This window comes from Magallana gigas, chromosome 6 (genome assembly GCF_963853765.1).
Source record: "Magallana gigas chromosome 6, xbMagGiga1.1, whole genome shotgun sequence".
Classification (NCBI taxonomy): Eukaryota; Metazoa; Mollusca; class Bivalvia; order Ostreida; family Ostreidae; genus Magallana; species Magallana gigas.
This window is the reverse complement of record NC_088858.1, coordinates 34,977,516-35,005,279: the sequence shown is the minus strand read 5'-3', so window position 1 is coordinate 35,005,279 and position 27,764 is coordinate 34,977,516. Positions and strand designations below refer to the sequence as shown.

Below are 27,764 nucleotides of genomic sequence, written 5' to 3'. Positions count from 1 at the left end.
GTACATATGTTGAACACCATCTGAAGATGTGCACCTGCAATTTTTTTTAAGATCAGACAAGATTTAATGATTTTATGACAGTTTTCATTTTCCTTATTCTATATATTGTACACTAATGTTGAAAAGTAAGGGAGGTAATCATTACAGATTTTATTGATTAATTAATAGAAAACACTCTAAAATATATTTATATAAATACATCCAGATGGAGTTTTTTGTCTTTATGTCTTAATTAATAAAAAAAAAATTATTTTTTATAAGTATTCTATCAACTGACAATGCAAAGTTTTTGTTTGTCAATGATAAATTCTTAGGAGCTAATGAGAACATCAAAGACAAGTGTGGCTGAATTCATTCGTCCCAAGGGAGCCATTATCTGAGCCATGGCTCAGATGGAGCATGTGTTTAGGGGAAATTGATAATCTGTAAAATGGGTGATGGTTTTGAGGCTATTTTAAAACTGTTTCATGTAAACCAAAAGGTCTATCATTATAAGGAAATAAATAATATAATTATTAATAAAGAAGTTAAACTATTTTTAGCGGTTGTTTAAATTTATTTGTCAAGTAATTTTATGAAGTGACCCTATTGGGCATCAATTTAAATGAAATTCAAAATTACTGATATGATTGTAGTGTTTTGGCAATTTTAAAATTGTTTGTAATATTGAATTTTCTTTTTTACATATTTTTACATAGTATGGTAATTATGGTAATGTTTTGGGAGTTTATTAAACTTAACAAGCTCACCAAAGAAAATCATAGTCCTATGGGATCAATTTTCTGATATGGAGTTCAATTGTGCCATAGGAGAAAGTGAGGAAAATTTGAAACAACTAATTGCATCTGTCAAGACTCTTATTAGAAAGATATTGAAAGTTTTATCAACAGAAGAGCATTGCTTGGCTACCGGTATTTCTATTCACTGCAAAGGGAGGGGTTATTGTCATTTTGTTGGTTTTTCTTTAAATCAATTAAATTAAAAAAAAAAATATCATCAAATACATACATTTGTAAATGTATTACTGTTATAGATATGTATTTACAGTGAAATTCTGACAATTTTGATTTTAATTTTTCTTTGTTAACTATTTTTTTTTTTTTTTTACAATTCTAGAATTTTTTTTTTGTATGTGTTCCAAACCTTAATTATTATTCAATTCAATTATTTGTCCCATTTGAAATTAGCCTAGCGGGGGTATTAGTCCCATTAGGACAGTTCTAGTTCTTTTGCAGATCAATTGTACATATATCAGAGGTGTGCATATTGCTAGGATTTTGATTTCCGATAATTTATCGAAAAAATACCAGCTTTTGAACTTCAAGTCATTTTTTGGCAAAATGTTGCATATACATGTAGGGTACTCCATTTCACTGGATAAGGGTTGACATGGATTATGGATACAGTTTACATAAAAGAAAACCCGGTTTGCTGTCACATTGACAGCTTTTCACTTGTTTATCTTGTCTGTCATAAAATGAAATTATTCTTCAAGTAGAAATTTGAATATCACAGCAGATAATGAAAATATCAATTGAAATTGCTTGTACCGTTTTAAGTTTTTTTTCTCAAACTCTTGGAAGACGTCGAGGAAGTGAGATTTGTCTGTATCTTCCTTGATTTCATTAAAATATTTGTGGACATCAATATTTTAATTATTAATCTTGTAAAAATAAACACTTTCAAGGATACATTAATTTGTATCCAATCAATACAATATGTTGCATTTTAATGAAAATTATTATGATTAAAGTTCATCGATCAACCCAATGAAAATATCCAGGAAAGTACCGGTAGCTTTTTTATGAATTTTCATGAATCCACAGTAAACAGTGCAGTTAATCCTAACTGTGATCAGGGCTGAAATAAATTGTTTGTATGGAATTGCCTCCCAACTCATTGAAATATCCACTGTTGATAAAAAAAAAATTTTGATTTTTATTTTTGACCGATTTCTTGCTTGAAAAAAAATTTCCCTCCCCCCTGGGCCCCCCAAATACCAGGTAGCAATTCCAAACAAACATTTTTTTTTAAGGATGGCCCAGTATTGAGTGATTTAATTAGTACTCTAAGAATGCTCTCAGATTAAAGATTTTCTCATGATAGCTAAAGTACAGCATAGAAAAGGGAAGGGTCATGTTTGTATACCAGTATACATGTATTCCGGCATCTACTCCTGCCAGTCCTGGAATCGTATTCAACACCCATACCCTAGAATTGACTATTTTTCACACCGGATTTAATGGGTTTATTTTTTTTTTTCACAACAAACAGGACAATTCTTGTCTTAACCTAGTCTATATGTTGAAATTAATGGAAACTATTTCTTTTTTTTTGGGGGGGGGGGGGGGGGGTTGGCTTAATTTAATGGCCTTTGTTCGTTTTGATCAGCAGATTTATGAAGAATATAATGAAATATTTATTCCAGTGTGTGGAGGTTATAGTTTTCTACCAGGTTTTGTATTCCACCATTCAATTTTAGCTTGGTCATAGCTGCTCAGGTGAGCAATTAGACCCTAGGCAATTGTTTTTTTGCATTGAAATTAGAGTTATCTTTCCTTTTCGTGATCTTCAATTTAAGAGGCAAAATAAACCAATGGTAAATACACAGACAGACAAACAGCTGTTACTTTTATAGTGCCTTTGTTCACCAAAGCCTAGAATGTAATTGTCATTAACATAATATCTTAAGTTTTGATTTATTTATTTTTCAAAAGAAACCCCCGTCCGCGCCGATAACAAAAGCAAGATAGATCTCCGGAGAGCCAAGGGTCGTAAGCAGGTCATGTGATGTTTATGTTATTGAACTATAAACAAGGATAAAGATTTGGTGTCATTCACGTAAATCTCGTGGAAGGCGCAGAACTTTTTTGAAAACTGTTAGCAGGTATGTTCATTACCTTACTTGTAAGTAATGTCGTTTTTGCGTGATAGATAACAATGAAAACTTTATATATTGAATTGCTGCATAAACATATTTTTGGATTTTTTTTGGGGGGGGGGGTCAGGGGAGGGGAAAAGATTGTTTTGTGTGATTATATTCTACATGAAATTGCTTTAAAGTAATCTGCGCTTTACATGGTACATGTAATAAAGGTATATGTATGATGAATAAGAATTGCACTGTGAGCACTTCGAGTCTACATGCAATAGAATTAAATTTCTTATCACTGTTCTGTCAGCTTAAATAACAAGTTTATACACATGAACAACAAGCAGCTAAAGTTATGCATGAGAAAGAATTTCTAGATATGGATAATAAAGGTCTGTCTCATAAAGATTGGGTGAAGAAGTCAGTCCAAAATTCAGAGGTTATAAAACTGTCATAAAGTATTATTTAGTATTATATTATATGCTTATTCTCTTTTGAGAAGTGGACAGGCATAGCCTACATCCACTTCTCTTCGCAAGCCCTCATATTTTGCGGTCATACTAAAACACGCCTGCCGACGCCTGCCGGGGAAAACACGCCTGCCGAGAGAAAACCACACGCCTGCCGTTTACCTGATGGATTATTTTAATATTTTCTTTGATATTTTATTTAACTTAACTAAATTAAGTATCATAATAACAAAAAGTTGACTTTATATTGATTATTTAGCACAAAATTAGCAAAAATGTTCAATGTTGGTAAAGACAGATAACTCGTACGTAGAATTCATACGCCTGCCGAGGAAATCTAGACGCCTGCCGTTTATTTGATGGATTATTATACTTTTTTCTTTGATATTTTATTTCTTTTAACTAAATAGATGATAATAGAAATCAAAAGTTGATTTTATATTAATTAATTAACACAAAATAAGTAAAAATCGAGTAAGCTGATAGCTCTTGCGAAGAAATCATACGCCTGCCAAGAAAATGTATACGCCTGCCGTTTATTTAATGGATTATTTTGATTTTTTCTTTGATATTTTAGTTTACTTAGCTTCATAAACGATAATAGAAATAAACACTTGACTTTAAATTCGTTAATTAACACAAAATTGGTAAAAATATGTAAAATAGATAACTCTTACGCAGAATGCATACGCCTGCCGAGAAAATCTATACGCCTGCCGTTTATCTGATAATTTTTTTTTTTGGATATTTTATGTTTCCTTACTAAATACATGATCAAAGAAATAAAAGGTTATTTTGTATTCGCTGTTTAATGAAAAATATTATTAAAAATGTTCAAAGTCTGTAAAGAAGACAAAGAGTTCTTACCCTGCTTACGCCTGCCGAGACACTGAGTTGTAAGCCTGCTGATTTAATCATTTATCCATGTCTTTTATTTTTATTTCTTGAAAAACTTCAGCTTTTTACATAGTTATCGTTATTATACCGTATTAGTGTTTTCATACCCTTATTCTTTTGTTGCAATTAATAAAAGATATATTACAAACTCAAATCAGGGACATATGTATTGTTATATACATGTACATAACTTTTGTATGTCTCTGCTCGAATTTTAAGATTAAAGATGGTCTCTAGTTTTTCGAAGAACCCTTAAAATATGCATGTATTTTACGTAAAATCAAAATATTTTATGTTATATATTCATACGATCTAAAAGTGGTGTCTGAAATAAGAAGGAAAGTATACTGATGTGAATATATTTAATTAATGCACTGTTATACTAAGTTCAGAAATACGTATGGAGTCAAACTGTAAATACTGTGTTGGGTGAGCATGTAAATACAAAATTCAAGACATGTAATGGAAATTAATATTTACACCAACTCAATCAATTCAAAAGATGCAATTCGACTATTTCATTTCTTTAGAGAACTGGACTGGCATAACCTTTATCCGTGTATGAGGGCTATATAATGTATTTCTTAAACAAACAGGCTAGCGTACTTAAATTGTGTAAACATTCCAGATTTTATAAATATTTATGTACCTAAATTATTAATTCTAGTAAATGTATATGGGGAAAGGTTAGACTTTTTAAGCAAAGTGCATTTACATTTTCGTACACAATTAGTTCTGTACAATGTTTGTAACTGTTTACATCTTAAAAACTTTTTCATCTCAAGACTTTCACTGCCTTGTTCACCAAACTATATCTAAATCTCTAGATTCTGATTCTGTTTCGCTGCGTTTTTAAAATCAAATATTTACATGTACAGGACATTCATAAGCCTGTAGCAAAATTTTACATTGCATGATATCAGTGTAGCGGATAATTATTCCATTCAAGGGAAAGAGGGGTATGGGGGTATCAGTTTGAATACTTAAAAAAACCCGTCTTTTTCTAACAAGAAAATCTAACATAGACTCAATCATACCCCACTATAGACTTTTGAAACCCAATACACGCTTAACCTTCCAGTGATGACTTATTCTGTTCGTAGAAGAAAAAAAGCAGACTTATAGAGCATGCAATTACCAAATCAAAGCAGAACTCTGTAGGTTGATTCAATATTCAACACAATCAATATACTGGTATAATTATTGCAGCTACATGTTCAGTAAATGCTTTATTTTGAGGCTATCATTCAGTATTAAGTTCGTTTAATTTTCTCAAGCTGATGAAAATGTGATCGGGTTATGGTCTCAGTTTTTAATGGAGAAAAAAAAGAACCCTGGTTTAACGTTGTAAAGTGATTCAAATCATGTCAATATTCTTGGTTATAAGCCTGGACTGTCTCGTAAATAATAATGAATGATAATTTCCCCTACAAAATAAGTTTTGTTTTTCTGTATATTTTATAAGCTTCTCGAGATATATAGTAACACAAATATTTCAATGTTTTCGGTTATGAATGGACTATACACGTTTTATGAAGAGACGTAAGTCTGACCAATTAAAAACTGTTAGCTTATTAATCAGAAATGGTTTTTTTTATTAAGTGCTTGTACATGATATATACATATATAAGGATAAAATAGTATTATTCTTCAATTTCATATAGATACATAAAAAATACAAATATAAGAGTCAGAAACCATGATATGGCGACCTTGCTCTATCAATTGGAATATAATTAAAGTGGACTACAAGGTTTTAATAATACTTTTGGGTTAATAATTAGGTGTAAATTCAAAGGCTATACATAGTATCCTAAGACATACTTAGGTAGATCAACTCGTTCATAACTATTTTTCTCAGTCACCTAAAACACATGAGAGAGAGAGAGAGAGAGAGAGAGAGAGAGAGAGAGAGAGAGAGAGAGAGAGAGAGAGAGAGAGAGAGAGAGAGAGAGAGAGAGAGAGAGAGAGAGAGAGAGAGAGAGAGAAGGGGGCTTGTGTACAAGGTGTGTGCTTCATGGTCATCTTCCAATATACAGGTAGGTAAGGTCTATTGTTTCTTAAGAGACAAAGACCCGTCCAATTCACACAGAATACACAAGAAACTAACACGTGTATGTATATACACACTCACGTGTATCAATCAGTAGAGCAACGATCATTAGTTATCTTTGGATATGTAGCCCCAACCCCGATTCGCCCAAAATATTATAGCAAAGAACATAATGAGTAAATTATTTTGTTATTCGTACATGATTTGTAATAAAATGAGATAAAAATACATCAATCTGTATGTGCATGTTCAGATTGTGGTCCAGTTTTTTCATTTACAAAACTGTGAGTGTAACCGTTTGAGGGGTAGTGAAGTGAATGATATTGTAAACCGTATGGTATGATTATATACATTGAAGAATCAATAATTACGAATGCATGCATTATTCTTTCTAAACTAATCCTCTAAAATCTTGACAAGGTAGAAAAATAAACCTAAATCATGAAAATCCTAATCCGTAGGGGGGGGGGGGCTATTATACCTGTGACGTGACTCCAACATCTCAATATTCCAATATTTCCATCTTTTAATTGTTAATTTCGCAAAAATTCTCTTTTTTGCGAGAAAAAGTGGGGGGGGGGGGGGGAGGGGGGGCTGTGAACCCTCTAATGATGCTTTGTTCCCATTGGTTAGATCTAACTTAGCAAAAAAAGGGGGGGGGGGGGGCTCAGCCCCCCCCCCCCCCCTAGCCCCCCCCCTCCCTCCCCCGGTTCCGACGCCTATGTATAGGAAACCACTGGTATCACGATTTCTGTTGGTTTACATTTTTAAAACACGATTTTTTATCCAGTATTTAGAAAATCTTTAAACAGGATTGGTCTATAGACCATACTTGATCGTGGAACAGTATCATAGATCGGTCCTTGTGATCAGTAAGCTGTCGTAGATTAGGATATTTCAATATCAATGTTCTTGCTAACAATAACAATGTTAGTATTACTCATTAACATCCATCAAATATTTATATCAGTCACCATTCATTAATTTTTGGGGGGTAGATCTAAGAATTTTTTTTTGGCTTTGTAAATGATTTACACTCATTCTTTTCATTAATGGATTTACTCGGGGGGGGAGGTGGGTAGAGTTACCCCCCCCCCCCCCGGTAAAACTCAAATTTCTTGCGGAAGTGGGGGTGATGGAGTCCCCACCTCCCTTGGAAATTTTTTTTATTACATACTAGTAAAATCACCAAAAATTTGCCTCGACACCCCCCCCCCCGTACAAACCTAAATGCTACCCCCCCCCCCCCCCCCCCCGGGAAAAAAATATACTGGATGCACACATTTTAATATCATTGAAATCTAATTGTTATGTCTTTATTCATTTACTTGGTAAAGTTAAATGAAATATGAAATATTGTTTGAAAATACAAAATTATCAATTTTTGCGTTAGGCGAAAAGTTATGATATTGATTAATAGTATCCCTCTTTACAACACAGAAAGTTTTATTTCATTCTTATTCTATGATCATGTACACAGCTGACTGAGGAAAAAAATTAATGAAAAAAATAATATCATGCAATAATATAGGTATTCGACAAGCGTAAAAGCCTACATATGTATGTTCCTTGGGCGTTTCGTATCTATAGACGTGTTGATAAATCTTACCCTGTATTTCTATCATAATAAGCTTCTGTGACAGGCGTAATTGAATCAAAATATTAAATTCTAATAGAAAACAAACCTTTGTCAGTCAAACTTAAAAGGGATGACATACATATTATATCATACTCGTATCACCCGACTTCATATAATATGATGAATCAATAGCAGCAATAAGTAAAGTTCTGAGCATAATTATAAGGCAAAATGTTAGTCTATATATAGCATAAATTAGTTTATACAAATAAAAATGACATAAATAAAATGGCAAGCGTGCATATTAAATCGACAGTCGTAAGATTTCTACATAAGAGTTTTCCCTTTATTTTTAAGCCCTTCGCAATTTTTTCCTTTTTATCTATATTTAGTACAGTAAAATAAAATACTAACGTAAGAAAAATATTAAATCATCTTCAGGTAAACGGCAGGCGTATGGATCCGCGTATATTTACCCCCACGGTTTTTCTCATGTTGTGTTAATTAAAAAATGTGGTAAATTTTTAATTAATCTGATCATTTATCAAGTTAGAAAACATTAATATAAAAAAAAAATATTTAAAATCATCCACCAGGTAAAGCGGCAGGCGTGTACTCTTCTCGGCGGGCGTATGCATTCTGCGTAAGAGTTATCTACTTTCCCGATTTTCACTAATTTTGTGTTAATTGATGAATTTAAAGTCAAGTTTTTATTTCTATTATCGTTTATTAAGCTAAGTAAACTAAAATATCAAAGAAAAAATCAAAATAATCCATTAAATAAACGGCAGGCGTATACATTTTCTTGGCAGGCGTATGATTTCTTCGCAAGAGCTATCAGCTTACTCGATTTTTACTTATTTTGTGTTAATTAATTAATATAAAATCAACTTTTGATTTCTATTATCATCTATTTAGTTAAAAGAAATAAAATATCAAAGAAAAAAGTATAATAATCCATCAAATAAACGGCAGGCGTCTAGATTTCCTCGGCAGGCGTATGAATTCTACGTACGAGTTATCTGTCTTTACCAACATTGAACATTTTTGCTAATTTTGTGCTAAATAATCAATATAAAGTCAACTTTTTGTTATTATGATACTTAATTTAGTTAAGTTAAATAAAATATCAAAGAAAATATTAAAATAATCCATCAGGTAAACGGCAGGCGTGTGGTTTTCTCTCGGCAGGCGTGTTTTCCCCGGCAGGCGTCGGCAGGCGTGTTTTAGTATGACCGCAAAATATGAGGGCTTGCGAAGAGAAGTGGATGTAGGCTATGCCTGTCCACTTCTCAAAAGAGAATATTATATGCTTAGCTGCTATTGGTTTTTTTTCCAGATATCAGGTTGATATGATGGACTTTTGTCAAATGTTGGCCATTTTTCTCTTTTGCCTGATGAGCATGTAAGTAAAATATGACATTGCATATATATATGTTCCATGCATGCCAGATGTTCTTTACAAGCCAGTATATATTGAAATTGTCAATAAAGCAATAAACTGAACAATAATAACTATTTGCTTTGAACATGCAATATTTTGAATTGGAAAAGCTGGATTTAACTTGTAAATTGATGACTACATTAATTTTGATTGATAAATCCATAATTAATTTCAATCTGGACTGAAAATGATTTATTGGATGTAATTTCAAAGTAACTTTCTTTTTGTTTCAGATGTTCTGCAAAGGACTGGAACTATTTCACATTTGCCCAGCAGTGGCCAATAGCTGTATGCGCAGAGGTACATCATACAACTCTTTTATGTATTACACTGAAACCATTTATTGTTACATACATCATTTGGCTTTCACTTTAAAAATAGGATGAGAATTCTTAATTTGAATACCAAAGAAACTAGAATACATGTACAATTATCCCCTTTGTGGTTTTAAAGTACTAGTAAGAAGTTTTTGATACCCCCCCCCCCCTTCCAGTGAAGATAAAAATGAAAGAGAATCTTTTATCATTTTCCTCCTACTTTTTTATTTTATTTTATTCACTTGTGTTTCGTTGTTTAATTTATAACAATTGTTGACAAACTAAAAGAATGCATGGAGAATGACTGGTGATGCAAGGAGACTTTATATTACAGTGTAACCTTAGTAATACAGAAAATGACAAGCCAATCAAGATATATGATTTGATGTAATCATAATTAAGTAACAATAATCTAGCTAATAAAGATATTGCATCAGAATATGACTAAATTGATGCTTAAATAGCAAAAATATAGTAGGAAAATTAATAAATAGTACACCTCAAACTTGCTTTTTAATTCAATATCTTTTCTTTTTTTTTATTTTGGCAGCACAAATCATGCTTCATACCAGATTCTGTAGTGGGATGGGGGATACATGGTTTATGGTAAGTACATTTATATAGGTAGTAGTAGTGTTCTGAAGCTTGTATATTTGGGTGAGAGAGAGTTATTTCCATGCAAGTGTATTCATACAGTGATTATGGAATTGAATATGAAAAAAACCATGGGGAGAGGAATCATTATCAGTTGCACTTTTAAAAACATGTCAGAAAATGTGTGAAGTAATCTCTCTCTCTCTCTCTCTCTCTCTCTCTCTCTTATCAGCAGTTTACTCTGATTTAAGTTTCTACATGAATAAATGTGCATTGTATTTATTAAATGATAGGCAGAAATTCTTCCCTAGAGATATCATGATTTGATAATAGTGTACTAGTAATCTCTGTTGTACAGAAACTGTTGTTACATAAATAAACATACTTCTTAAGTTAAAATGTTCAGAGCATGTCTACTTTCATATATGTTACAATGTTGTATTTATAAAGTGTTGAAAGGAGACAGATAAGGTTCACTGTGAAGTGTTCTTAGTCTTTGTACTTAGTACAATATACAGGGATGTTGATCGCTTGCCAACACTTGAGGCTAAATGATACATGTACTTTGTCTAAGTACCTAATTTGTTGTTCACAGTTCAAACTAAACCAGTTAGATAAGTCTCAAGTAAACAGGAGTCAAATGTATCAGGAAATTTTTTATGATCTGTTATCTAAATTTAAAAAAAGGAAGTTATTAATGCCGTTAATAATTTTCTCTGTAAATGAGAAAAAAAAACCCTCACCTTTATTTATTATTTTTTTTTTTTTGATAAGGTTGGGGGAGGGTTGTTACATTGTGAGGCCTACAAAAAAAAAAATTTATCCTCATTAAACTATTTAATTTAACTACTGAGGATTAAATTTTCTGGTCCATTAAGAATATGGGATACTGTGTTAGTTGATGTACACCATTCCCATTCCCCCTTCCACACGAATAACTGGGACTGGCACTTTATGCATATACATACAAGTACAGATTTTCATATTTTGTCACAAGTATGTACTTTCAGTTTCACACTTAGCTCAACCTTCTCAGATTTCCATTCTGTCTCCTTTCATATGTTTTTTCATCTTTATGTATATTGTATTTCATTTTGAACTGTGTTCTGATTTTAACCCAGATTTAGTAAATCTTACTCTAGTGGATGTGTGATTAAATCAAGTGGATGTGTGATTAAATCAAATTGAATTTAAATATGGCAAAAAGGAGCCATATTGTAATACACATGTAGGTTGTCCTACAGATTTTCCAATCAAATTTTGCTTGACTGACGTAAAACTTGGTACACTGGTAAGCCATAGAGAGTAAGTGACCTCCATTGATTTTGAGGTTATGAGATCAAGGGTAAAATGTCAACTTTGCAGAATGTTCATCAACCTGTAGAGTCATGCAGACTAAGTTTTTTCTATTGTCAAAAACTTTATATCTTTTTAGTCTATAGATATCAAAACTTAGTACACAGATATCAAGTCTTCCAAAGTGTTGATTTGCAGGTCATGAGGGCAAAGGTCAAGGGTAAACTTCTCTAGACACAGGAAAATATTTTTGCACAATATCTTTTAAACCCTTTGCCCCACAGACTTCATATCTGGTGGGTATCCTGTTAAGATGAAATTACCCCAAGGCCAATTGATTTGCGCAGTTTAATTATGAGATCAGGTCATTAGAGTATATTGGTCTCCAAATTATTTTTGTATTTTGTTTGTGTCATAGATATCAAACTCGAATTGGTGCACTGGTTATCAATAAATATATATTTGGAACTACAATTTAAGAGTATTTTGATTGGCCAATTATTTGCGAAAACCTTGGAGATATAATCGTCAGCTCGATATCTTAATAATCCTTTGCATATTAGCCCAGTGCCCATTTGATGAAGTTTATACAAGTAATTTTCAATTTTGTCCCAAGGGTTGCATGTGCTTTTTTTTAGGACTTTTTTTTTATCCTTTCAGGCCATCATCAGACACTGAATCAAAAGGACCAGAGAACTGCAATGGATCATGGCCTTTTGATATCAATAATGTGATGGTGAGTTAAGAATCATTATCATTCTCTTGTTTCAAAGATGATATTGTTAGAATGACAAGAATGTAAAGGTATGTTGTAGTGATCCACCTGCATGCAGACATGAATAAAGAGAAACCATTTCAATTTTCTTTCTGGTTGGTTTTATTACTTACCCAGCTGTATAGCTAAATATACATATTCCAGTAATAGGTACCATACTTACCGTTACAAGTTTTAATTTAGAGGACATTAAGTTTAGTAGTTTGTGAGGTAGTTTTTACTGAAACTGCTTCATAACCATAGGATAAGAAATTTGATAGGGATACATGATGTATTTGTATAAATTCAACCTATACTAGAAAGAGAACGTGCATGCAGTTTTGTAGTATTCATAATGAAGTTCAAAGTAATCTATAGGTGTCTAAATAACAGTTGTTGTAATTTTTTTTCAAATTTCAGCCACTGGTACCAGAGTTGAAGAAGTATTGGCCAAATCTATATCCAGATACCAAAGCAAACAGTTTCTGGTAGGTTTTAAAGCCATAAAAAGGACTAAAGTTTTAATATATATAATTATAATGACAGAAATTGAGTAAATGTATATAAAATTCTTAATTGGTTTAGATTAGGATTTTGCATGAGTATTGAATTGAATCAAGTTAATATTCTTTTCTTAGAATAAAGAAAACCTTTGTCTTGTAGGGAACATGAATGGAGTAAACATGGCACTTGTGCTACCTCCCTCCCTGCTACCTCCAACGAACTGAAATACTTTGGCATGGGACTCAAGCTGCATGCAAAGTACAACATTTCAAGGTAAGATAGAAAATAAACGAGCTTAGTTACTGGTAGTTTAACTGGATTATGTTGATCTTTCGTATTAATATTGCCATGCTAACTGTTCTTGTGCAAAAATTTTCTTGATTTTTAAGGATTCTTGTGAATCAAGGGATTTTACCCAGTAAAACAGCAGGATATATGGTAAGTAGACATTTTGATTATGAATACAGCACATCTGTCCAACCTTAAAGTTTCAAATCCAACTCCAAGCAAAATATTTTATTTTTGTCCAGGTTATAATGAGATAGCCCAAGTATTATGTAGTCATTGTGTTAACTGACATTAACTTGTCAATCATAACAGTTTTCAGAATATTTTGCTGTCTTTGCTAACATTATACACTATACATTTGCTGTGTGTAACACCCTTACATTGATAACTTCAAATAAGTCATTCAAATGTACGTACTCTAAATCAGTTTACACTTTTACAATTAAAATGTATTAAGATTCTGATTTGATGAAGTAAAACTTCTGATTTGTTTTCAGATCAACGAAACAGAGGCAGCAGTGAAGAGGGAACTGGGGGTGGATGCAGTGATCGAGTGTGTCTATGACAAGGTAAATGTATGTGAACATCATAGCTGGAAACACCTTGTCAGATTCACTGGCCTCTCTTTATACAAGATCTCTGTACATGTGTAATGTTAAAGAAAGTCACCACATTTCAGTTTAATGATTTTGACCCTTCTGTCAGTCAGTCATTCCGTCCATCAGTCCTGTTTTTTGTTAGCGCAACTCCTCTTTAAAAACAGCTGCACGGAATTTCCAAAAACTTTGTAGGTATCTAGAATACAGTGTGTTCAAGAGTTATGCTCTTTATCAAATTATTTTGTGTACTGGTATTTAATGCATACCCTGCCATTCATTATGTGTATCATTGTCAAGTAAAAGGAAAGAGTGGGGAATATGTGAGCTTGCTCATTTTTTCTCTCATTTAATGGGCTTTTGGACACGTTTACTTGAAACCCAGTGGTGAGAATTTTTTTAAATTAATGTTTTTAAAAGATTAATGGCAAGTTCAAAATGTTGTTGAAAATTTTACATCTAACCCACCAGGAAGTTTCAAATTCCATTGTATATAGATAGGCTCTTGAGGACAATTTTGATGGCATTTTCTACTGCACGTCCAACTTGAAACTTCAACGAAACAGAATCATATTTGCTTACGTGTGACTTGCCACTTTTGTTTGAGACGTCCGCAAATCATGTTTTGAAATACATGTGCTTATGTCTTGTATTCAATTTTCAGGAAAAAACAAAGAAGCAACTACTGTATGAAATATCCATCTGTCTCACCAAGGAATTTGAATTGATTTCCTGCAACAAAAAGGAAGTCTCAGAGACCACGTGCCCGAGGAAGGAACCGTTCTTCTACCCTCCTGTCCATGATAACTTCCCCCAGATTGACATCTCCGTAATCTGATTGGCATATCTACCTTTTTGTGTTCATTGCAACTCGAAGATCTGATAATTTCTTACCTGTGATAGCAGCCAGCACCTGATGCATGCACTCTGTATGTATCACTGCAATAATATAACTGCTCAAGTGTTCTATCATTTTCATTTTTGGAAACTAATTTGTACGATAATTTTCTTTTGGGTGTACTGGATATATTATTTTCTCACCTTTAAAACCAAATTGTTTGTGTAAATAATATTTGATATTAGTTTAATTTTGAAAATGTCTTTTAGTTTTTGAAGGACTTTGCAATTTATTAGCAATATTTTTAATATGATGTATATGATTGTGCCCATGTGTGACAATATTTACACTGTATTATAATGTATATAGAGTTGGTGCATAGATATTAATCTTATGAAAAAAATTACTCGGTACCTTGAAATAATGTTTAACTATTTATCTACATACACTGATATTATTTGATATTTACAATAAACTAAATTAAATCATATATTATTTCATCCAATTGACAAGTGTATACTATACATGTATTTTATGAAAATTCCATAATTTAACAGCATTGTCTAATTTCTTAAAGAATTACTTAGTACCTAATGTATGATTATTTTGTGTATTATATTCCAGGGGGGTTAAAGCTGCAGAAAAATTTATGTTGACATACATTTAGTGTTGTTGTGTTAAGTTGTACTCAAGATGATTGATGGAAGAGTTTTGAGTTATTAAATTTCCAAGAAGGATTAATTAGTTAAGTTATTGTTAATGTTAAGCACATTTTACAATTAATTAACATGGTATGTGTACTGATGTTTATCTCAGGGCATTAATATCATGACTGTTAAACCCCCAATCAATTCATTTATGTCATATCATTTTGAATTTCTGAATGAAAAATCTTTAAAAAAAGAAGAAAATTTTGTTGTTTTTTCTAAACAGCTCAAGCTGCAAAACGGAAGGTTATTCTATAAACCAAACATACTGCATAGAAACATGAAAATATTTTTGTGATTGAGAGCTACTGTGACTGTTTCCACATCGAGTTTGATTTTCTGCTGATCTGAGAAAATATATTTAGGTGTAGTGAGCCACCCTCAGATACCATAACTAAATATCAATGATACAGAGCCAGGTTTGTAACTTTGTAAATCATATTCCAATTCTATTGACCTGAGCAGCAATTGCCATCTGAAATTACAGAACTAGTAATTTGGTGCAAGATGTGACAAAGGCTTAAGAAAGACAAAAGTCTACAAATTTAGAAAACAAATTTTGGTCTTTTTACATCACCTTTAATCAAGCACATGAAAAATAAATATTGCCTATAAATAATTTAAACCTGCAATAGATTACAAATTAACTCTCAAGATTTTTGGTTAAAATTGATATACATTAATGTTGAGTATTTATTCTCATTAAATTTCAGCTTCTTGTCTTATTTTTTCCATTTTAAGTGGCAGCAGTGCCACCATCTCCTCGCAAACTTCCAGTTCAGCGCGCATGCACTCGGCAGCTTTGTGATGCCTCTTACAATAGTCTATAATATACTGGTAACATGCCTCAGTTTTCTTGATGTTGTCCAGCCTCTCTCTTACATTTAATGGTAGAATCTTTGAATATAGTCTTCCCATGCAGAACCAGGCTACAAGTATCGGCCTGGTATCAAGTTCTGGGTATTCATCTGGAAGATCTGGTTTGTTGTCCTTGAAAGAATCAATATATGCTTGGTATTTTTGAATGCTCTGAAGAGCCAAGCTGTTAATCTTCTTTATTGCATGGATTGAAGGTTGTCCCCCCTCTTCCTTCAAAATCATGTATTTAATGTCCATTATTCCACTGTAAATTTCTGCCAATTCATAAATTAGCTGGCGGACTATCAGCAAATAATGCTGAGGGTTTAGTTCATTGCACACCTCCAACAACATGTCTGCTCTTCTCTTGTGCATCTTGCACTGACGATCCAGATTAAGTTCAAAGAATGCCAGAAGCTTAAAAGCTTTGCTGTGATCTTGAACAAGCTCTATATAATCTGTACATCGGCCATCAAATACATAAAACTCTTTTGCTCCACTTATCCAAGTTTGCACTCGTAAGAACACATTCCTTGCTTCTTCAAAATCTCGAACTGGTTTGCAAGTGATTTGCTCTTCACGTGAAGTAACTTCAAGGTTAAATTTCTCAAATTCTTTTTCAGATTCATCAGGATCTAAGGGAGTATCTTCCTCTGTTGCTTTTAAGAGGCGATCTTTAGAGAACTCCAGCAATGCAAGTCCATACTTGGCCCAACATCTCTGTATGTCTGCTTTACCCTGTTGAACTTTTTCCTTTTCATCTTCTGAAACATTTTCGTTTTCACTAAATTGTATCTCCTGCAAAAAAAAAAAAAATATTATAAAAAATGCAGATTATATGCTGTAAAGTTATACACTTTTCTCAATAGGCAGGCAGTTTAAGAAAAAATTTATACATCTGCAATATTCTATACTGTAAACCAACATGATAAGTTTACTACTTCTTTTTGTGATTGTGATTATTGTGATTTGGCTACCGATAAAATGATTCAATGACCAATTTTCATGATATCAAGGCAATGTTTAGAATTTTAAGAATTAAGATGTGTTTATTACATGGAATTCGGTTTGTTGTTACACAAATATAAATTATATATCTTTCCATTTTTTAATATACCATGCGTAAGATCAACTGACAGTGACAGTTTTGAAAAAATTAATGTTAATATCCGAAAACCAAAAAACATTGATAATTGATAAGTATTCTTAAACCATCACCTCAAATATAACCTCTGCACATGCTAGACAATGCCGAGCCTGAGGATATTCATCTTTTGTTACAAAATATTGAGAGAGTGTTGCAGCATTTATTGCCCAATCTAATGGAGTGTATTTGTGGGCATCCAGCTGTCTCTGTAAGGTTTTATGACAGCATAGGGCAGATTTCTCACTCTCGTCTAGCTTTGCATAAACCTGAGCCATATAGTACAGGGTATGGGTGTAGGAGTTTTCAAAGTTTGCATTTCTCAGATGCTCTAACTTTTCTTTTTCATCTTCAGCAGATTTCAAATATTCAGCCACAAACTTAGGTGGTCCGTCAACTTCTTTTTTATATTGGAAGTAGAGTTCTTCAGCTTTCAGCAAATAAGAAAGGGCTTTTTCAGGATTCCTTCTCCCAAACCACAGTATTCCTAGGTTGTTTAAGGCATGCAAATATATGTCAGCAGCGTTTTTGTCAAGTTTGTATTTTTCAGTACACTCTATAACTTTTATTAGGTATTCCTCTCCTGAATGCAGTTCTTCTGTGTCGATGTAGTTAACGCCTAGTCTCAGATCAATGACACAGTCAAGAAATACAAGTTCCTGGTCTTGTTCTCGAAACTTCTCTAGGTGGGGTTTTAGCTTTTCTTTAACTTCCAAGAGAATTTCTCTAGATCTATATTTCGATCTAAATGGGTCATCTTCTGGATCATCTTTTGAATCTTCGTCTGAGAGACGCATTGCCTCTTTAAACTTTTCATATCCTTCTTCCTCGAGAAAACGTTTCCACTCGGACGCCATATTGACTCATTACAGACTCGGAGTTCATAATTTTACCGAAGATAAATTATGAAAATATCCCGGCATTTTTGGGGCATTTGATGACCAAATTATGAAAAACTTTAAATGAAAAATATTTTAAGATATCAAAACTCAATGCATTTGATAGAAACGTTTATATTTTTTGAAGGATGACGTCATATTCACTGCAGACATGTAAACATTTTTGTACATGACTTGGAAACCATAAAACTAAAAGTATTGGATTAAATAAAGATCATAATGTCTAAAGGGTAAGAATGTTGAAATTATGATAATCCCATATTGGTAAGCATTGTTGATGAAAATGTTGTTTATCTGTACGTTGTTTTCGAGGACAATGTTTTTCATCCTCAACTTTTCATCTTGAGGAAATTCGGAAAGAATCTTTCATTTAGAAAACTGACATCAATCATCAGACTCTTTCTTTCAACAGATTTGGCGAAAGACTTCTATGGGACGTAGCTATTGACCAAGCCCAAGAAACGGGTATGTTTTATTTAAACTATAAAAAGACAACCAGAAATTAATGTAGAATGTATACAGTATATGTTATAATCTAAAAAAAAAAATAAAAGGTTGACAAATTTGACATATATGATTTTGTGACATTTAAATTACTTTGCTGGTGGTGTACTAGTAAAGCATTATTGATAGAGTACCTCACTAGAGGTTCAGCAGGTCCAGTACAATCTCTTGATTTAGCTATATAGCTTGAAAAAGCTATATAGCTTTATAAAGCTATTCAAAATAGCTTAATAAAGCTATTTATATGCAGTTTTTTAAGAAAATATTTATTGTAAGAAATGGACGAAAAATCGCAATTAACTCGCCACTCATATTTGCGCCATTGACCATTATAAACTTGACCCAAATTAAAGATAGATTTAACACTGCAGCTTTTAAACACTTTAAAGCAAAAAATATATTTCCATTGTTTGGGTAACTGTTCACCACTTTGTTTGCAATGAGGCGTGGATAAGTATGATTTCTTCTCCTTGTGATAAATTATTACCAATCAATTATCTTGTTCACCATAACTGGCCTCCTTTATATTTCATTCAAGAAGTAACTGTGTGGTCATGAATCAGTTGCCCCAAATCTTTTAGTGCAAAGTCTCTTAAGGAGATGCAAACTTATGAGTAATCTTTACATGCATTGTTTTCAGAACAGTTCAAAGTTGAAAATTATCACTGCAATTAAATGCGATTTTTTATACATACTGAAAAAATTACACATTTAAGAAAAATGTATGACAAAATAGCTAAATGAAGCTACTCTGAATAGCTTAATAAAGCTATTTTAGCTTATTCAAGCTATATAGCTAAATCTGGAGATTGTACTGGACCTGTTCAGGGGCCTGCCTCTCTGGTTTAAACATTGTTTGGTCTTTCATTATTTCTCCCAAACCTTAACCATGTTAATATTTAATGCAACACGTAACTAATTCCATAAACTAACTGCCATAGAACAATAATTTTACAGATGATGGACCAAAAAGCGAAGATGCAGCTCTTTTTTTTATTGGAAGTAAAAATTCAGTAAGTGCATCCAGGCAATATTTGTTTGGTAATATATTCCAAAAACTTCTGGCGTTTCATCATCTGACTACGAATTAAGAGTCAATATATATGTCAAGGAATAATATCAATTTTATTAATTTTATCATACTAATATTTTTAGAGTTTATCAGCTAGATCTTTATAAAAACAATATGCATGGCCATTTTATATGTTTGTGCATTGAGCTAAACATTAATAATTGACCAAATCTAAAAGTCCCAAGTGCATTTGTCTTGCAAAATAATTCAAAATTGAGACACACTGTATTCATTATAATACACATAAAGAAAACATTCTTAAAAAAGAAAGAAGATTAATAGCATTACATATTCTTTGTACCGGTAATCATTGTTGGCTTTTCATGTTTTATATTTTAAGATTTTTCTTCTTTTTATTTTAGGGAAAAACATCAATAATTCTGAGGTTTTTGGACAGGTATAAAGAACATACATGTATTCAGTTGCCTAAAAAATACGAAAACCTAGTATATTACTGTAAACCAACTCTAGATCTTGTTTGTGATTTATGGGATTCTGATTTTTGGTGTCTAATTTTTTGGCTAGAAAAAAAAAACAAAAAATGCTGCAACGATACTCTTACAAACCTTGCGAACATTTCTCTCACTTGAATAAAAGTTGGTTTTATCACAGTATCTTAAAAAGTTTCTTAAATTTTGAAAGATTTATTATATAATACAGAACCATATTTTAACACCCCTAGTATTGTTAACCAAAAAAATATAGCCTAATCATTGTTATCAAGCTTGTCACAATGTTATAACTGATCTGATTGGATGATTTCTGAACTGTTTCAGAGATGAAGCACCAAAACCTACTGTAGCATTGGAATACACATTTGGTAGGAGAGCCAAAGGTCATAATATTGTAAGTTTTTGTCATTAAAGTCTTTTGTTCTACATTCAAGGTTAAAGAATAAATTAAGGCATATGTTGACCAACTACATTGTACATGTTTCATTTATTCGTGTATTTGTGTAATATGGTGTTTTAATTTTCCCTCTAAACTTGCATAATTTGCATGTTATGCTGTGATCATTCCATTTATGCTAATTACTGCAGCAGTCATTTCCTCTTAACTTCCCCAAAAGATTGTATAAAATCTTGATATTTTTGATACATAGGCTAAAGATGTTGGTCATATTTGGGAACTAGGAGGAGGCACTTGGCTGTCTAAGCTGATGGAAGTACCACTGAATCCAGACACATTACAGTATGTAGAAAGAAATTCATTTCTTTTATAGCAGCACTTATGATCGATGGAGCAATCTATAAATTTCAACTGCCAAATTACAGAGACTTCTAGCATGTAAACTCTTCATATATAAACACAAACATTGACTATTAAAGTTACCATAATTCTGAATTCAGGAAAAATTGCTGTGAATGCACTTAATTCAGTTATCATATTTGTGTACCTTGCCCACTGTTGCTTGTCATCCTTGCATATGATTAAAGCAAATTTGCCTGCAAGACACTAATTTATGATAATTACACTAAACGGTTGAAAAGTAAGATTACCGTAATAATTATTGTGCTAATTCATCAATTTACCATATCATCTGATTAGTCTTCTTGTGTTTCACACTTTCAGACATACCACACTAGCCATTGTTGTAGATTTGTCCAAACCCTCGGAGATCTGGTTTACCCTGGAGACCCTGCTAGCAGCGGCCAAGGCGAGGGTAGAGAACATTCTGACAGAGATGAAGCAGGAGTACCCCGGACTGAAGGAGAAATTACACAAGAAAGCTTGGGAGAGAGTAGGGGAGGAACACTCAGTAAGCATAACAGATTGCATTCAGAGACTTCAAATGTTAAACTTTTAGCTATACATTTACATGTACTAGTTATATTTAGTGTACTGTGAATTTGTATTTATAGTTTCAGCACACAGTTCTGACTTCTTTTTCATACTTATATGTTGATTTCTTTATGATTCAGTGATGATGAAATGAACCTTGAAATAGATCTTTGTGTAGCACCGACTAGATGAAAAACTAAACTGAACATTTTGTTTAACTCTCTGTAGGACAAGGCAATGATAGACCCTTTCCTCATTCCGTTGATAATCATTGGAGGAAAATATGATGTGTTCCAAGTAAGTTCTGAGTTCAAAGCTAGGGAACATGGGTTTTCTTTTCTAGATGAGTGAAATGATTTTTTTCTGCTCTCCTTTGAAAAAAGGGGGACTACTTGTTTTGGTTTGCTTACATGATTAGACCAAATATCTCTCTATCCTGAGAAGCATTAGTCTTCAATAGTATGCTTGTATCTTTACCTGATAGAGATCAAAATTAACTTTGTGGTTGGCATGGCTTGCTGATAACATTTTTTTTTACTGCCATATATTACATTCCATATTTTAACCTGTTCTTTTGCAACTTTAAATTTAGATTGCCTGCAAAGATATTGAAAAATACAATTTCTCGAACTGAACAAGTGCAAGTAGAAATCTGTCCCGGAAGAAATTGTCTAAACTTCCTGTAATAAGTCTTTTATATTCATTGTCGTTTTAGGACTTTGATTCTGAAAAGAGAAAGGTTATATGCAAGACTCTAAGATTCATTGCTCACACAAATGGCGCAACATTACAGGTAATTAGAGATTTTATATATTTTTTATTTAACTTATTTTATTCAATGGTAAGAGAATGGAAAATTTTCATACTTTTCTGTTTTATTAACAGTTCTGTGGACTTAAACAAGAGCAGCTTGTAATGAGGATGAGAGGTCTTATCAGCCACCATTTGTTTGGGACGACCATGGGGTAAAGAAAGAAAATCATCAAAATAACTTACAATTTGCAAAAATAATTCCTACTCCCCACATCCTTACCCCCACCCTGGCTAGCCTAAAAGAATTCTATCTTTGTTTCAGAATATAATGTGAATGCCATAAAAACATATTCTTCTTTATTTGAATAATTTGTAACAGTTTTTAAAAATTTGTAAATTTTAATGTTACAGAAAATCTCTCCAAGTGGATCACAATAAACCTCTAATGGTGGCAGCAGGCCATGACTCCTTACAACAAATAGGTGGGTGTCTGGTTCTATCTGTGTTACTTTGTACCTGTGGGAATGGGAAAAAAATTTAAAAAGAGCTTTTTTTTTTCTTTTACTGTTTGTCATAAATTCAAAGTTAATTTATGGAAAGACAATTAAGAGCATATATACCGGTACATGTACCATAAATACATGTATTAGAAATGATATGAATGTTAGTCAGGTGCCAGTTCATATTGACGTAAATACTTTTCTGCATATTTAGTTTGATTGTGCATCTGTTCCACTTAATACACACATGTATTTTTATTTTTTTACATTTATGGTTTATTTGTACTCTAGCTAGCTGAGAAATATTTATGCAAGCATATGTATATATGTAGATCATGTAATGTACATGTATTTGTAACATAATTATGATTGTTCTAGGCACTCCTCCTTTATCAGAACAAGACATTGGTAGAGTCCATGCAAAGTAAGTGTTTCCTGTCCAATAGAAGTTTGATCCTGTCTAAAAATACAGGTTCAAAGTAATAACATGCGCTTCCATAATCTTTGTCTTCGGATTCCATGCTACATTGATTAAAAGCTGTTCTGTACAATAGGGTGTTTCATACATTCTCCATACAAACTCGAATCTTTGATATAATCTAGGAAAAAAATGGAAAATACATTAAATTTTATGAACTGTATTACCAGCTACTGTATACAAGGTAATTTTCGCCCCGTGTAATTTTCGCCCTTCTACACTTCAAACAGTTTCGCCATGTCTTGAATTTGCCCAGACACAGTTGGTTTTGATAGAAATAATTGACACAATGGAATTCGCCCAGTCTTAAATTCGCCCAATGACAACAAAGGTGAAAGGGGCAAAAACAAAACGGGGGCGAATATTTCCCTGTATACATTATGTTAAAGGGACCTAGACATGATTTGGGATGAAAAATTTTATTTTAAATTTAATGTATAAAATTGTTCACTTGTGTGTTTTGAATGATTTACCAAAATTTCAAAAATAGAAGTTTTAAAGTCACAAGGGAGATACAGAGGAAAGAAGTCTGTGTTATGTAAACAAAGCTCGAGTCTTATATTTCTTTACAAATAATGTAAAGTAAAGAAAAAACCCATTTCTTTGACAAAATAACTTGTGGTGTTTATGTTGTTTAAAACAATATAAACTGATTCAACGTGACCATAAATAATTTTATCAACAACAAAAAACAACATTAGATTGAAACTTATACCAATACAACACATGTGTAAACAATAACAGGGCTAGAGCTTTGTTTACAAAACAAAGAATTCTAACCTCTGTAACTCGCTTGTAACTCGATATTTGACTTTCAAATTTTTAAAAACATATATATTGACCATTTTGGACATTAAAAGTGAAAAAATAAATTTTTAAAAATTTGAGCTCAAATCGTGTCCAAGTTCCTTTAAGTTTACAGATGTTAACTCATTCCACTCTGCATATTAAGTATTTCATACTTAAATGAAATATTTTATATGGTATATAGCATAATATGTAAATTTCATGTTGGCAGACATATAAAAGAGTATATATATTTAAGCCTGGTACTACTGTACATGTATAAATTAAAGTGAAGTTTTTCTTAACATGTCTGTTGTTTTTTGACAGGAACCCCATGCAGTTGTGGAAACATGCATTTACAGGATTTTTCCCACAAGATGTAAGTTTATGTAATTTCTTATTTTTTCATAAATGTATTTAAGTTTTGTAAGCACTTTTATGTATATTTAAAATAATAATTTTTGCTCACAAGAACATGCATTGTACGGTACCTCGCACATGTATATAAATAATGCTGATGTTTTATTTCCTGTACACAGGACATATCAAATCCTGCCCTGGTTGATGACCCCTCCAAGGATCCCCAGTATCAGGAGGCGGCCATCGATTCACTCAGATCTCAAAAAGATGAGGTATGTGACACAAAATGGACAACAGAACAAATTTCTTACAGAGATTTATGATGGGAAATGTTGACATCTTTTCTCCATTCGAATGTCATACGGGATACCTTGCACAATATTTTGATGTTAACATCCGGGTACTTCCCGCAGACTCCTTTATTTTTAGCTGTGTATTAAAACTTAAAGCAATATGAGCTGCAATTTTCATGATAAAATTTTTTTAACAAATATGTTATTTTCTACTAAAATGACAAAAATATCATGCTTTTTAAATTTACTTTCCTAAAATTTTTGTGAAAAGGGCCGTTAAAGAGCCTTAATTGGAGCGAAATTAATTAATTGAATTATTGTCGTCCTGTACAAAAATTGATTTGCTATATGTTCCTTAGAAGAGATATCTTTCCTCTGACAAAAATTATGATTTTTCCAACCTTATTTATCATAAAAGTTTAAGTTACATGCAGTCTTAGCATACTAGCAGGTTTTTACAGCAATATAACATTCTGAAAAATACAGCTCATATTGCTTTAAAAAGGTAGATGGGGAGCATTTCAAATGGAATTTTTCATACTTTTGAATGAACATTGTTTGAACCCAGGTATTTATGATTATTGAGTACAGTAGTTAAGTAAAATGTGAATCGAGGATATCTTGGGACAGAATATAATTAGAAATTTTGCTTTATTACCATTTTCATAAAATTCTGTATTTTTTGTGAATGTAGGAATTGGAGAGATATCGCAGGTTGTGTGAAAGAAGAAGTAAAGAGGCCCAGAGAGCTGCCCAGACAGCGTACTGATTAATCACTCTGGTAAATGTCTATTCATACTTTCAATGTCAAGGTTTTTGCAATTCTTGGCAATTTAATACATTGCATGACACAAGTACATAACTGTCATATAGTTAGAATTGATTAAAGATAAACTCAGATACCGTATATCCTGTATTTTTTGTGATGATCTAATTTTCGCTTTATTCGCAATGTCGTTTAAATCGCAAATTATTGAATATACAGAAATAATATTCTGCATTATTTTCATTTAGAAACTTTTTAAATCGCAAAAAATGACTGGCGCAAATTAATTTTAAAATGCTACACATTTTCCCCATTCGCAAATTTTGTGAAACGCAAAAAAAAATGGATATACGGTATGCACACCTAAATTTCAAATGCTGAAAACATGTTTATTATTTTTGACATTTCTACAAAATGATTACTGTGTAATTATAAGGAAAAAAGGAGCTGAGGATTTATTTATTCTTTGAAAAATAAGGATTGAATAACTAAAACTATTTTATTAATGTGAAGCAAACTTAGATATATTTCTGATGGTAATTTTTTTTTCTTTTATTCACAGAACTTGTTGATTACAGAGTCTAGAAAATCCACTCATCGTCAGATGCTGGACACCTGCATAAACCAATTTTTAATTCAAATACTAGTATACTGCCTCAGACTGATCAGTGAAACAGAGAACTTATGTGAAATTAGACCATCACATGTTCTTTCTCATAGTCGAATCCGTCCTTTTTTCAAAGACTTGTTTTATCTACTTGTACATTGTATATTTATATTGATATGTAGCTATTTGCAGTTTGCAAATAAATTCTCTAAATCAGAAAATAATCAATTGTTTATAGATTGGAAATTTTACAAATGAAGGTACTTGCACATTTCATTTGTCATCTTTGAGTTGATTAGGGTATAATATTAATTTTCATTCACTGTGTATTTTCACCTTTATTTCTTAAGCAAACCAATTGTAATTCACAGCTTTGTATAAACTAACAAAACTGAAATTCACACAATGTCATCCAGTTTTAAACTTTTATCAATTGGTCAAAACCTTTAGCAACCTTAGGAAAATCACGGACTGCACGAAATAATCACGATGATGCCAGACTGAAATTCCCATATAAGACGCCTTGGCTATTTCTTTTATCTAACCAACTTACTTTTACCTACTATTAATGATTACCGTAATTCAATAATTTATTGCAAGAAACAATAACATGCTATCTTTGACGATTTATGTGGACTATGATGGTAGAGTTCATTGTAGAAAAAAATTGTATAACTTGCTAACTCAGATTAAGCATTCTTCTCTGCAGTGTCGCTACCTTCAGTGATTCATGTGGGTTAAGAAGGTGGGGACATTGCAGAAGAAATAGCGGCTTATGTAAATTTTTTCTGCAATGACCGCTACTTTCATAACCCGCATGGATATTTATCATCAAAGAAACCATTTTATTGTTAATTTTCACATTCCGTTACCATATTCATTCTTATTTTTGTGAATTTAAAGAGGTACAATCGATTAAACAATTGAAATCAATTCAATTTGATATCTTGGCTGAATTTTTCCCCTATCGCTTACCCCCCCCCCCCCCCCTTACACTCCTGATTTGTTCCCATTTCGCCTTAACTTTGATAAAATTTGGTATTGACTCGTTTTGCCTTACTATTCATTCTCATCTATCCCGTTTAGTGTAGAAACCTGTGTCATTAGAGGAAAGAATTCAAACTTGTAAAATTTTTAAGTAATATAACCAAAATTGCCCCCCCCCCACCCACCCTTTCGGAAAAATTCTATGGATCCACGCTTGTGTTAACATCAGAATTTAATGCATCACGCTATCTTCATTCTTCTCCTTTTTGATTTTTTTGCGATCCGAAAGGATAAATAAGGCTGATTTCAAGTTGCATTTTCCAGATATTTTATTTCAATTTGATCAGATCAATGAATTTAGGTCAGCTATTAAAAAAATAAATGAACAACTTAAATTTTGCATCAGTGAGTTCTCCATTTAAATTGGTGAACAAAGTCTACCCCCTCTACAGGTAAGATATAGGTAGCATATAAAACAAGAAAGTGTATCGGTATAGTAGTTCAGATTCTCTGTGAAATATTTTGTTAATAAATGTGACACCAATTTATTCGTCGTCTCATTAGAAACGCCCTGTTTTAAAAAACTAACTATTGAAAATGATTTATTGATCAAATAATCAGACAAATTATTCTAAATTATAAGTATATTTGTACATGACACAAGGGCTATTCTCATGTCTCGGCACTAAAAATCGTGTGTATGCGGAAAGAAACAAAATCCTTGACATTGTGGAGAAGACCATGCAAAAGCCGTCCATTCTCTTAA

The 27,764-nt window shown here is 32.3% G+C and overlaps 3 protein-coding genes across 4 annotated transcripts; 2 read left to right on the top strand and 1 right to left on the bottom strand.

The window, feature by feature from the left end:
• Window positions 1-2,757: 2,757 nt before the first annotated feature.
• LOC105331699 (ribonuclease Oy) lies at window positions 2,758-14,697 on the top strand. Its single transcript, XM_066087311.1, has 10 exons — window positions 2,758-2,782; window positions 9,211-9,276; window positions 9,549-9,615; window positions 10,183-10,238; window positions 12,183-12,258; window positions 12,697-12,764; window positions 12,940-13,053; window positions 13,170-13,218; window positions 13,566-13,637; window positions 14,329-14,697. The coding sequence occupies exons 2-10, from the start codon at window positions 9,224-9,226 to the stop codon at window positions 14,500-14,502; spliced, it is 729 nt and encodes a 242-aa protein (XP_065943383.1). The 5' UTR covers window positions 2,758-2,782; window positions 9,211-9,223; the 3' UTR covers window positions 14,503-14,697.
• A 1,069-nt stretch (window positions 14,698-15,766) lies between these two features.
• Window positions 15,767-18,100, bottom strand: LOC105320363 (KIF-binding protein). Its single transcript, XM_011418277.4, has 2 exons — window positions 17,286-18,100; window positions 15,767-16,865 (listed from the first exon to the last, which is right to left on the bottom strand). Exons 1-2 carry the CDS (start codon window positions 18,066-18,068, stop codon window positions 15,912-15,914), a joined length of 1,737 nt encoding a protein of 578 aa, XP_011416579.3. The 5' UTR covers window positions 18,069-18,100; the 3' UTR covers window positions 15,767-15,911.
• A 106-nt stretch (window positions 18,101-18,206) lies between these two features.
• LOC105320366 (cytoplasmic dynein 2 light intermediate chain 1) lies at window positions 18,207-26,283 on the top strand. Of its 2 annotated transcripts, none has more exons than XM_020064112.3 (16): window positions 18,207-18,340; window positions 18,523-18,575; window positions 19,572-19,627; window positions 20,049-20,083; window positions 20,463-20,532; window positions 20,789-20,877; window positions 21,259-21,445; window positions 21,697-21,765; window positions 22,184-22,261; window positions 22,354-22,433; window positions 22,633-22,703; window positions 23,100-23,145; window positions 24,313-24,364; window positions 24,525-24,617; window positions 25,333-25,419; window positions 25,967-26,283. In XM_020064112.3, exons 1-15 carry the CDS (start codon window positions 18,330-18,332, stop codon window positions 25,405-25,407), a joined length of 1,065 nt encoding a protein of 354 aa, XP_019919671.3. In that variant the 5' UTR covers window positions 18,207-18,329; the 3' UTR covers window positions 25,408-25,419; window positions 25,967-26,283. The 2 variants fall into 2 exon arrangements, with proteins under 2 accessions (XP_019919671.3, XP_034325180.2); XM_034469289.2 differs by having other exon boundaries at window positions 25,983-26,078.
• The last annotated feature ends 1,481 nt before the right edge of the window (window positions 26,284-27,764 follow it).